Genomic DNA, 13,703 nt, shown 5'->3' with positions numbered 1-13,703 from the left:
TACGCTAATCAATTTAACTTACTGAACTTGCGTCAATCAATTCGATTGGCACGATTTGTGCTATTCAATATGATTGACATGACATGCGTCAGTGCCAGTCAATTTGATAGACATAACCTGCACTAGTCAATCTGACTGATATGCCCTACCCTTAATTGATGCAAGTCGTGTCAGTCAACTAGTGTTAGTCAATCAATTAAACGCAATTGGGATTTGAAATCTACAAACTACATACCATAAAGCAAGCCCCAAATGATATTTTTTTAAGTTTTTCAAATTAAAAAAAAAAACACATTATTTTTGTTCACATGTATCAGAAATTAAACTTCCGGTTTAACACAATTGAAATGTCTAGTTTCTTCATGACCTTAGCTCTGTAACCTTTGAAACAAACCATCAAGCATCGATCATTATATATATGCTTTATTAGTTACAATTCTATACCCCTTATCTCTTCACTATCCATCCACGCATGGCAACCCCAAAACAATCCTCTAGTGATGAAGCCAAAACAAATTTAGAAACACTTATTCCTGAGTTGCCAAGAGAAAGGGGATGGATAGTCGATGAAGACATTCATTTACTGAATGGGTTTTGGTACCCAACTTCGGTGATCCATCGCCTCCTAGCACTCCAACAACACTTCAAACCACATCCCAATGATGTTCTCTTAGCCAGCTACCCCAAATCTGGAACCACTTGGCTCATGGCTCTTTTGTTCAGCATTGTGAACCGGGCAACATACAACCATGATGATATGCTGCACCCTTTGCTCAACTCACACCCTCACGAGTTGGTCCCCTCATTACGGACTTACGCTACAAACCCCAGGGCACCAGAATCTTTGTTGTTTCATACCCATTTTGCCTACTCATCTTTGCCTGAACAGATCCGCAGCTCTTCGTGTCGGATCGTGTACGTGTTTCGAGATCCCAAGGACGTTTTTGTTTCTTTCTGGCACTTCTTTAACAAGCTGAGGCCAAAAGATTCGTCTTCCATTTCTCACCAAGAGGCTTTCAACCAATTCTCCCGCGGCGCCTCGCCTTACGGGCCCTACTGGGATCACGTCACCGGCTACTACAAAGCTAGTATCCAATTCCCCAACAAAGTATTTTTCGTGAGGTACGAGGACTTGAAGACAGAAACTGTCTTTCACGTTAAGAGGCTAGCGGAGTTCGTGGGTTGGCCTTTCTCTGAGGAGGAAGAGAATGAAGGGGTGGTGCAGAAAATCACAGATTTATGTAGCTTTGACAAACTGAGCAATTTGGAAATCAACAAAAATGGGTCATTCATTCGAAAACTTCCTTCTACGGGGAGGACAGTAAGTCTTATAAACAACGCTTTTTTCAGGAAAGGCGAGATTGGGGATTGGAAGAATCATCTTTCGGAAGAGATGAGGAAGACTCTGGACCAAATAACAGAGGATAAATTCAATGAAATTGGTTTGACAACATTTGCATGTGCCCGTGGTTAAAACTGAATGAATGATTCAAGTTGATCATAATATATAGTACTTAATGCAAATCTTGATCGTGAGTGATTGTAGATTTTTTAGTCACCTAAAAATAAAAATATGATAAATAATTTTCTGTGGTTAATTTATGTTATTTTCTCTAGACCATATGTATTTTATGTGCCATGACAAATAATGTTGCTTGCGATCTCTGTGTATTTCCAATGGTTAAGAAGAGAGTTTTTTTCTAGATAGATGATGAGCTATGTAAACCTTTTTCTCGGTAAAATTTCTTATGTTCCTCAGTAATAAAAATATGATATGTTCTTGCTAACATTTTTTTAAAATTAAAGGTATGTCCATGCGGACATATATAGTACACTTCCCAATCCCTCCAAATGTCCAATTATTGAAAGGGTGCTTTCTCCGATGAAGACAACTTTTCAAATTAGATTTAAAAAAGTGAAGAAAAAATATTCATTTATCATCGTCAAACTACTAAACTTTTTCTCCCTAACTTTTCAACTTTTCAACTTTTTAAACTTTTCTCACTAATTATTCTATAAAAAAAAAAAAAAAACTTTTCTCTCTAACTTTTCAACTTCTAAACGTTCTCTTCAAACTTTTCTCCCTAACTTATAAACTTTTTCTGTTAATTAAAACTTTTATGCGCTTATAACTTGAATGCGGAAGCACAAGTCATAATGAACCGCATGTAAATCAAATTAATCAACTAAACAATATTCATGATTATGGATCTTTAATTAAAACATAAATAAAGATAAAGACTTACTTGATTCCATTGAGATGTAATCTCTAACTTGAACAATCAAGAATGCTTCACCTCTCTGATCTGTATGCCTTAATCACCTCCTGATGATATGGTGACTAGAAAACTCAGAGACTAAAAACCTTATTATCAGAAACCGTATTGTCCCTAGAGTTTTCCTGGGTATTTATAGATGTGATGAGAAACCCTCTTTCAAGAGGAATGGAGAAACCTCCTTTCAGGAATATAAATCCCTTTAGGAATGTGAAACCTCCTTTTAGGAGAACCCATATCCTTTTTCCATTATACATCTTTTAACCTTTATATACTTAAATTTTAACAGAATGAGAGGGAGGAAATTTCACCCAGTAATTCCGCCTTTATACATCACTAATCATCAACGTGAGTCCTTATGGAATTACAACCTTTATTATATAAATCAATGTTAGGAAATAATTATTTCTAACAGTCTCCCACTTGATTCATATAAGCATGAAACCTTTATTATATGAATCAACGTTAGGAATAAATTATATCTAACATTCTCCCACTTGATTCATATAAGCATGACTTTACATTTTCAATCCTTAATTTGAGCTCACTTAATATGAAAATGTAAAAGTTGAAACCTCATCGAACTTTACTAACCGAATCATGGCGGTTACAGGCCTGACATAGCGTCCTGCTCCCTTCCATGTATCACAGTTAATAAGAATTCGAACCATAATAATAAGGTCAAAGTCCCGAAATAACCTTATTCCTTATGTCTTAACTAAATAAGACCAATGTTGTTATCACTTCTAAATTATGCATAAACAAGTGATTAACATCAACAATAACAAAATCAAAACCTGAATAGATATCTAAGAGTATCAACAACCCAATGTGCTAATCAAACATAAATCCATACATGTATGGCAGGATTAACCGTTATACAAGGACTTTACCAGTATGCCCAATTTTACCAACATGGCCAATGAAGGTTTTTGGCGCCAATCCCTTAGTCAACGGATCCGTGATCACAAGATCGGTGCCAAAGATGCACTATTGATACTCCTTTTGATTTTGTACCTTCTCCTTAACAGACAGAAATTTCAAATCCATGTACTTGACACCTCTAGTATATCTGTCGTTTTTTGAGAAGAACACAGTTGCCGCATTATCATAATGAATCCTCAATGGTTTGGCTATAGTGTCGACAATGCCAAAACCAGGAATGAAATTGCGCAACCATGATGATTTGAATCTGTAGCCTCAAAGCTTGCTACAAATTCTACCTCCATAGTGGAAGGAGTAATGACAGACTCCTCCACACTTTTCAAAAAATTGCTCTACTAGCAAGTAGGAAAATATGTCCGAATGTGGAGTTTCTGTTATCCAAACATTCGCCATAGTCTGAGTATGAATAACCTACAACCTCCAGGTTATTTTTCCTTCTATATGTGAGTATGTGGTCCTTAGTGCCTTGTAAGTATCCTAGGACCTTCTTTGCAGTTTACCAGTTTATATCTTTCTAAAGCTTTGTTAATGTAAGTCTTCTGGGATAAACCTAAAATTCCTTGTGATCTATCATGAAACATTTCTATTCTAATCACAAATGAAGACTTACCCTTATCCTTCATTTCAAAGTTCTTAGAAATATATTCCTTAACATCACGCATTATACCTTTATCAAAATAATTCTCAAAGAGTCTTTCTTAGAAACCAGAGAGAAAGTCTCTTTATAACCAAAATGAGAATTATTGCCCTGTATGGCTTGGTTAAATGAGACTGGATCATTATCAATGCTCAAGTCACTTTCATGCTCAAGTGCATAAACAATGTAGTCACTACATCAGGAATGGCTGGTCTTTGTCTTGTAGATGTCCTTAAAGCCGCTTCCTGTTGAGTTTGCACTTGATCATCAACTTGAGTTTCAACCTCATCTTCATTTACAATAGCTTCCTCATGTGGAATTGGAGCATCTAGTTGCTGTTGTTCCAAAGTATTTCCATAAGGCTGTATTTGCAGCTATAGGAACTACAGCAAGGAAAGGATCACTTGATGAACATGGATCCATCAATGACTCCTTAATCTCAACTTTACGAGCTCCCACACTCCCACAGACTTTGCTATTTTCAATGAAGCAAGCATTACCAGACTCAACAATCATCGTACTATGATTAGGACAATAAAGTATATATCCTTTAGACCTATCTGGATATCCAATGAAATTACCAATAATGGTTATGGAATCCAATTTATTTTCATGTGAATTATATATCCTCACTTTAGCTTGATAGCCCCAAATGTGAAGATCCCTCAAATTAGGTTTCCTTCCTGTCCACGGTTCATAAGGTGTTTTAAAACAGCCTTACTAGGAACCCTATTGAGTAAGTATGTTGTTGTCCTTAATGCATACATTCACAATGAAACAAACAATATACAGTTTATTAACCATACTCCTAACCATTTCCATAAAAGTACGATTTTGCCTATCAAAAGAGCCACAGATATCTGTATGTATCAAGTAATCCCAAGCTTCTTGTGGCTGAGTGTTTTGATACATGTCTGACTTGCTATCCCTTTATGCAATCGGCACATGCATCATTCCAGTCAACAAAATCCAATTGAGACAAAATTCCATCCTTAATAAGTCTCAATGTCCTTTATTTGGATTTATGACCGAGTCTTTTATGCCACAAGTAAGTTAAAGATTCATTTGGTGCACTTCCTCACTCATAACATCAAACAAGGAATTAGCAAAGTCTGCATTAAGATTGAAACAATATAGAGTATCCAACAAAATACCAGAGCCACAAAAGGTATTTTGTTGATACAAAGAAAAACATTTGTTTCCAATCTTAAAGTTAAAACCTAATATGTCCAACCTAGATGCTGAAACAAGATTTCTAGAACATTCTGGAACATACAGACAATTCTCAAGATCAAGGCAAAAGCCTGTATCCAGCTTAATTCTGTAAGTTCCAATACCTTCAATTCTAGCTTTCATCTTATTTTCCACGAAAAGAAACTTTTCATTTTCCCTTTGAGATTGAAACATCAGAAAACCTTGCATAATGTTAGAAACATGTGTTGTAGCACCAGTGTTTAACCACCAAGTATTAGAAGGAATCTCAATAAAATTGGATTCAAAGCATACTGAAACTGAATGTATACTTCTGTTTCCATCCAAGCTATCCTCTTTAGGCATTCAGCCTTCTTGTGCCCAGGTTTGTTACAGAAATAGCATTTATGCACTTTCTAAACGCACCTTGCACCTTCATAGGATGCTTGCCATTCTCTTACTTTTAGACTTGCTGCCATTATCACTGACATCATAACTGCCACCATTATAGCGTGATACAATAGTGTTCACTACAACCTTTTATCTCACATATCAATTGCCTTGAGTTAACAAACCTTTATTCAGATTATGATATACATAAACCTTAAGTTTGTATTTAAATCCGTCTTTGGGTCAAATTTAAATACAATGTCAATTTACTGACATGCATCATTCACACATACTTGAATGAGATTATTCATCAAGTTCAAATTTAATATATAGGCCATCTTTGGACATGCGCTACATATTAACAAAACAGGAATCATAATCTCCTAAATTGTCATTAATCACATGTCTGATCCACCTTTGGGTGACCGCTAGAACCATGTGTTAATGATCACAAATCTTTATCAATCCTTAGTGTCATTCAATGATGCAAAATATCATCATGTGTATAATAAACATTTGTAAACATAAATAATTATTTAGCTATTACCTTGAGTGGGCCACTTTGGTGACTAACACACTCGCCTTATGCTAATAATTCATTTATGTGAATAAACCTTAATTTATGTTGCAAACATAAACATAAATGATTATTTAGCTATTTACCATGAGTGGGCCGCTTTGGCGACTAACACACTTGCCTTATGCTAATAAATCATTTATGCGAATAAACCTTAATTTATATGTCGTTCTATTATAACATATAAATTAAGAGCGGATCAAATCTCCATTCATAATTGATCCTTTATATATACATATGAGCCCAGAATTTAAAGCTAGTCCAAATGCTTTAAACAAACTGTAAGAGCCCAAATTTATATATAATCCCTTATATTTTAAGCCCAAATTAAATGAGCCTAGAATTTAAAGCAAGTCCATAATACCTTAAATAACTCAAATAGGCTCAAATTAATTGGTCCAACAAAATAATCAATCATTTTGTCTTTTCCTCTTCATACCTCCCACGGAGCTAGCCGGAAATCTGAGAAGCTCCACCGTACGCCCTTCGCCGTGGGAACCTAGCTATGCCACCATAGCCGTTCGTGACTCCAAGTTTGATTCCATTGCAATAGTTGATTCCAACATTCATACAAATAATCCAGCAATAGGAATACACATGCATAATATTTGATTCCAAAACATACTTATGTAAACAGGCCTTAATTTATATGTCGTTCTCTTATAACATATAATACATGATTGATAATGTTAAGTCATATAACACATAAATCACATACAGTACGAACATACAAAACATATATGTCATATACAGTACGTAGATACATAACATATAATATAATGTATATAAAGATGGATACGAATGCAATTTGATTCCAAATCCATAATCATCATCAAGCGTTAATTGAAACATTGCAAATCCACAGTACGTTGAATCCAGAAGGTTATCAATTTCAATTCATTACTAATCACGTATGTACAGTAATACATTGAACGAACAGTACGATTGGTTCCAATTTGTGGTTTTAACAATACATTAGTTATAAAGATTATATGTAGAATATGCATTAACAACACCAACAGTAGGCATACAATGGTTTCAATTGACAAACCCATAATAAATTAAACCTTTATAATTAAAAATCCTCAAATATCATAAACCCTAATTTTAGTGATTAATCAATTTACAAGTAGGCTCTGATACCAAATGTTAATTAAAACTTTTATGCGCTTATAACTTGAATGCGGAAGCACAAGTAATAATGAACCGCATGTAAATCAAATTAATCAACTAAACAATGTTCATGACTATGGATCTTTAATTAAAACATAAATAAAGATAAAGACTTACTTGATTCCATTGAGATGTAATCTCTAACCTGAACAATCAAGAATGCTTCACCTCTCTTATCTGTATGCCTTAATCACCTCCTGATGATATGGAGACTAGAAAACTCAGAGACTAAAAACCTTATGTTCAGAAACCGTATTGTCCCTAGAGTTTTCCTGGGTATTTATAGATGTGATGAGAAACCCTCTTTCAAGAGGAATGGAGAAACCTCCTTTCAGGAATATAAATCCCTTTAGTAATGTGAAACCTCCTTTTAGGAGAACCCATATCCTTTTTCCATTATACATCTTTTAACCTTTATATACTTAAATTTTAACAGAATGAGAGGGAGAGAATTTCACCCAGTAATTCCGCCTTTATACATCACTAATCATCAACGTGAGTCCTTATGGAATTACAACCTTTATTATATAAATCAATGTTAGGAAATAATTATTTCTAACATTTTCTCCCTAAATACTGAAGAAATTAAAGTAAAATTTTCATTTATCATCGTCAAATTTCAGTATATGTTTCATAATATTCATATAAATACTTGTATAGTTTGATTTGTATTCGTTTTATGTTTATATTCATAATATATTTTTTTCTTTTTAATTTTTATAACAATAGGCTAATATGAATAGCGAATTACTATTCGCAACAACAATTTTGGGCTACAAATAGTAGCACGTGGTTACTGTTCGCGGTCTCAAATTGCTATTGTAAATAATAGCTAGCTCTTTGCTTGATTTCTAACAATATATCATGTATATATATATATATATATATATATATATATATATATATATATATATATATATATATATCATTAGTATTATACTTTTAATTTTTTATTTTATGCAACTAGTATTATATTTTTAAATATTTTATTTGAACAATTCTATTATATTACTATAAATTTTAGTATTCAATATTGTTATGAATTTATTATGAATTAGTTTTTTTTTTGTTTATGCTTATTAATATTATATAAGTAATTAGCATATAAGTCTCACCATAATATGGATAAAAATAATAATGTTGATGTGGGTGAATAACTGTATAATAAGAAGAATTTTATGATATATTATAACATGTTTTGTAAGAAAATTATAAATGATAAGAATCGAAATCATCGAAAGTTTGTAATAATGTATTCAATTTAGAATTTCAATGACCTTTTTAGACTTTTTAAAATAAAAAATTGATAAAAGTTTATGAATGTTTTTATATAGACTTTTATAGAGTATTACAAAGTTTTTAATCACTCTATAAAAGTCAATAAAAGTTTATTAAAATCTATCATTTTAAAAGCCCTTAAAAGTCGTCATGATTGAATACACCCCTCTAATTTTAGATTTAATTGGCAGTAAAGTAGGAAATAATAAATTTAGCATATTACTGAGAACTCAAGAATATCATGGGGCTGGAATATCTGCTAGTCTCCTTGCAGCAAAGGGAATAGGTCTTTTCTGGAATAATATTCTTTAGAACAAAAAGCTTTAAGAAACAACGGAATGGACCTATTCTCGTGAGTGCCATTCTAAGCTTATTCCATGGTCCTAATATGCTAAAATGTTCTCAAACCAAATTCATTGAATTTATCCATCATCATTTGGTCAAGAATGTTCACATGCAATTTCCTCCGAAAGGTGGTTCGTCTTTGAATCCTCAACCTTGCCTTTCCTGAAATAGACGTTGTTTCTAATAGTAATCGTCTTCGTCGAAATAGATCCATAGTGTGATTCATCTTTGCTCACTTAAAAATTTCTTAGTTTCTCAAAGAACATAAAAACTAATTTCATTCATCCATTTAAAATGATCATTGACTGAAAATTAAAGAAAAAATTTGGTGACATTTTTGTAATTACAATTGTAAATTTGGGAATGCATGACTCTGCATTTGGAAAATAATTGACAGTGCATTTAATTTGGAGAAAATTAAAATTTTTCAAATGTACAATTAGTTATCCGCGATTCCACTGTCAGAAATTACAAGATGTACAATCGTTACTCAAGCCTTGAGCCAATATTGTGTCGCGGGCCCACCCTAAATACCGAAAACAACAATTTTTTTTTTTTGGAGGGGGAATATATGGAGGGCTGGACCCCAAGCATCAACGTAGGTTCTCCCTAGTGGCATTACGGGGTTCGACCTCGCATAGCCCTAAGCGAAGTAATCATTTCTTGGTTGAACTAAATGACTAGAAATTGTTGTTCAACCAAACACTATGCCTATATGGATGCCTATATTGATGGGATATAGGACATATAGTATATGACACATAAATTTTATGATAGAATCTCAATACACCATCTAAAGTTTTGAGTCAAGTATGAGACAAAACCACTAACATTATTCTGCAAGTTTCCCATTCCAACTATGGCCTAAGATATCCAGATGATCCTAAAATTTTCATTGCCACAGGATTAGTTTACTCATGATTTAAGTTTTCTTCAATTTATGTTAGTATATATTAATATCCTAAAATTGATGTGATGATATGCTTATAATTGTAATTATTTAATGTGATGATTGATTAATTATTGTAGTTAAATAATTTATATAATTAATTAATTATTAATTATATATATTAAAGATTTGTGATTATATAATATAATAATATTTAATAAGTGATTAATAGTAAAAACTTAAAAAGATTATATGTATTATGAAGTTCTTCTAGTTAACTGGTCGATTTCGCCGTATACATTATCATTAATAGTATATGTAACTGACCACAGATAAATATTCTCAATATAACAAATAACTAGCATGAGTACGACGTTCTCATCTATATTGAAGTATACAACATCATCACCTGCATTAATGTCAAAATGATCAATTATTTGCTCCCACTGTTCAATGTAGAATGTTTGATCGAAGTAGAGTCGTAGCTTCTATCTCCGAATATAATTTTAAGCGGTCCGTCTAAGACATTGGAGTCGTTGAGAAACCCACACAATCGATCATGCTACAGTTGAGTAAGAAGGTGTTAGTAAGTAATGATATTGTTGGAATCCGTTAGTAAATGTATATAATGTTCTTACATCACCAAATGTACAGAAATCTGTATACACAGAACTACATCGCTCTAGTTGCTCAAACTGAAATCTTGGTGGTATTGAAGATCTTGTGCTCATAGTTATTTGCTCTAATATGTAAAGAAATTAAGATTAATGTATGTAGTTAAAAATATAACATATAATTTTATGAAATATAGTTTTATGTTACTGATTTCAATTAGATGATGGGTAACGGATTCGCCATATTGATTAAATTTTCACTGCTGAGTGTATGTAGGAGTAGCTCTTATAGAAGAAAGTTTCAAAACTGAAAAAATCATGATGTTGAAAAAGCACAATGTCTCCAGGAAATAAATAATTTTCAATCATGAAATCACAAAATCCTGATGTAAAGTGCATGTTTTTTCAACTGAAACTTCTATTGCGATAGTGTAATGCAACAAAACTGTTCTTGTTGTCAGATGTTGCATTAGATGACAATGCATAGAATTGGGAATTGTATTGAATGTATTATAAAATTTAAATATATAACATCAAAATTAGATTGTTATAATCACCATTTTCGAGGAGTCGATTTGAATAGTGAACCACGTTATAGTGCATTCACTAACATCGAGCAAATGTATTTGATCATTGCAAGCTAGTAAAAAGAATGAAAAACATAAATGAGCATGTTACATAGTAATTGGATAGTTCTACATGATAGAGTTAAAAAATTGACAAATACAAAATCACTTATGTGAAGGATAATTAATTTATTGTAGACGAAGTAAGATGACCGCAGTATATTGTTGCGCATCTATCTTGTTTGGAAAAAAGTGCTTCAGGCACATTTAAACCCAATATTTGTAGATATTTAGTCCATCCTTGAGCTGGATAACTCAAATATTGATTTGATATGATCCTAGGGTATGCTTCATAATTGCATAAATAATTTTTCTCCCTGCGCGCGGGTTATTGCGTAATAACGTATTAATACATAATTTTGGGGAATGTAACTTTTGGCTGGGAAGAAATTTATTGTTCTAAAATCTACAAATAGATCCATTTGTAAATTGTAATATTAAAATAGTTGGGACAAACAAAATACGTAAGAAATAGTACTGAAGGATTATAAAGGTTGTAGGTGGATGAAACTGAAGAAATTAGCAAATGATTGTGAAAGATTCGGGAGCCATGTATAGGTGAAGCATATGATTATGTAAAAAAGTAAAAAACAAAACAAAACAAAAAAAAAAAAAGCAAAAAAGCTATCATGGCGATTGACCAGCCGTGGTAGCTTTTTTTCAAATAAAAAAAAAAAGGCTACCACGGCGGTTTACCAGCCGTGGTAGTTGGTCCGAACAAACAAGTTTTATATTATGTAATATTTTTTTCGAGCTCCTGACTTCAAACAATTGTTACAAGTTTTATATTATGTAATATATTTGAAAAAAAATGTTTAAAAATAATATGAATGTTAAATGCGTTTATATTATTGTACAATCCATGAAAAAACATGTGTAATAAAAATGAATATTTACACAGAGAGTTCCTATTGGTTATTCAAACTTGGACATTGTGTCGAAGTGTGTGTTCGACCTTGACAATACCTACATCTCCTTCTAACAACATAAGTTCCAAAGTCCATTTCATTTAGAAACCGACGTGTTTGTTGTTGTATGTCCCTAATTATTTGGACGCCTGCCCTTAATTAGTTCGTGGCATGTGACTCGATTTGTCCACTCTATATATGAGTTTAGTGGAAAGAAATCAGCTGCATAGCTCCTTTTGTAATTATCAATAGAGTACTTTTTGTCACGAACAAGTCGTAGAGTTTCCTTGGATATTTACATACTGCTATGATATGTGCACATGGTAATCTATCGATCTTCTAGTTTTTGCATTTACACGTACGGTTGCTCAAGTTAACTTGGACATAAGTTTCGGAATCTTGGGCAATGTTTCTTAACTGAAGAGAAATGGCGTAGAATCCATTTGCGTCATGAAATCGTTGAATGCTTGCATTGTTCGACAGTTAGTTGTTCTCTTTTCTGCAGCTCAGGGGCCACCCTGAAAGTCGAAAACAATATTATTTTTTTACGAGGGGGAATTTATGGGGGGCTTGATCCCAAGCATCGATGTAGGTTCTCCCGGGTGGCAATACAAGGTCCGGCATTGCCTAGCCCTAGGCGAAGTAATCAATCCTTGGTTGAACTGAATAACTAGAAGTTGTTGTTCAACCAAACACTATGCCTATATGGAAGCATATATTGATGGGAGATAGGACATGGCTCATAAAGTTTACTGACACTCATACTACTCAGGATCATCTCAATAGGTCATCTAAAGTTCTAAATTAAATATGAGATAGAACGGCTACAAAATGCAGACAAGAACTTAACATATTTTTATTACTGAGGAGCGTAAGAGATTTCACAAAGAGAAGGTTTACATAGCTCATATATCTAGATTACATAAACTCTCTTCTGAACCATTGGAAATACACTGATTGCAAGCAACGTAACATTATTTGTCACGGCATGGCACATAAAATACAAATGATCTAGAGATAAAAACAGAAATTAACCACAAAAACTTAATTGTATATCATATTTTTACTTTTAGATGACAAGAAAAAGCTGCAATCACTCACCATCAAGATTTGCACTAAGTACAATACATTATGATCAACTTGAATAATTCAATCAGTTTTAGCCAGGGGCACAAATGTTTTCAAGCCAACTTCATTGAATTTATCCTCTGTTATTTGGTCCAGAATCTTCCTCATCTCCTCCAAAAGATGATTCTGGAATCTCCAATCTCGCCTTTTCTGAAATACGCGTTGTTTATAACACTTATCGTCCTTCCCGTCGAAAGAAGGTTTCGAATTAATGACCCATTTTTGTTCACTTCCAAATTGCTGAGTTTGTCAAAGCTACATAAATCTGTGATTTTCTGCACCACCCCTTCATTCAATTCTCTTCCTCCTCAGAGGAAGGGCAACCCACGAACTCCGCTAGCCTCTTGACGTGAAAGACAGTTTCTGTCTTCAAGTCCTCGTACCTCACGAAAAATACATTGTTTGGGAATTGGATACTGGCTTTGTAGTAGCGGGTGACGTGATCCCAGTAGGGGCTGAATTGGATGAAAGCCTCTTGGAGAGAAATGGAAGACGAGTCTTTTGGTCTCAGCTTGTTAAAGATCGAAGTGCCAGAGAGAAACAAAAACGTCCTTGGGATCTCGAAACACGTACACGATCTGACACGAAGAGCTGCGGATCGGATCTGTTCAGGCAAGGTGGGTATGAAACAAGAAAGATTCTGGAGGCCTGGGGTTTGTGGGATTGGTAGAGGGGTAAGTGTCTAACCATGGGACCAACTCATATTGTCATGGTTGAATGTTGCCC

The 13,703-nt window shown here is 33.5% G+C and overlaps 1 protein-coding gene across 1 annotated transcript; it reads left to right on the top strand.

Annotated features, from left to right (window-relative positions):
- The first annotated feature begins 469 nt into the window (after nucleotides 1-469).
- LOC115995899 (flavonol sulfotransferase-like) lies at nucleotides 470-1,474 on the top strand. Its single transcript, XM_031235044.1, has one exon. The coding sequence runs from the start codon at nucleotides 473-475 to the stop codon at nucleotides 1,472-1,474; it is 1,002 nt and encodes a 333-aa protein (XP_031090904.1). The 5' UTR covers nucleotides 470-472.
- The last annotated feature ends 12,229 nt before the right edge of the window (nucleotides 1,475-13,703 follow it).

Source organism: Ipomoea triloba, chromosome 11 (genome assembly GCF_003576645.1).
Source record: "Ipomoea triloba cultivar NCNSP0323 chromosome 11, ASM357664v1".
NCBI lineage: Eukaryota > Viridiplantae > Streptophyta > Magnoliopsida > Solanales > Convolvulaceae > Ipomoea > Ipomoea triloba.
Note: the sequence above shows the minus strand (reverse complement) of the source record. Positions and strands in the feature narration are given on the sequence as shown.

Bases quoted from the DNA above. Each gene is read 5' to 3' on its own strand.
- LOC115995899 (XM_031235044.1), top strand. From the start codon at position 473: ATGGCAACCCCAAAACAATCCTCTAGTGATGAAGCCAAAACAAATTTA.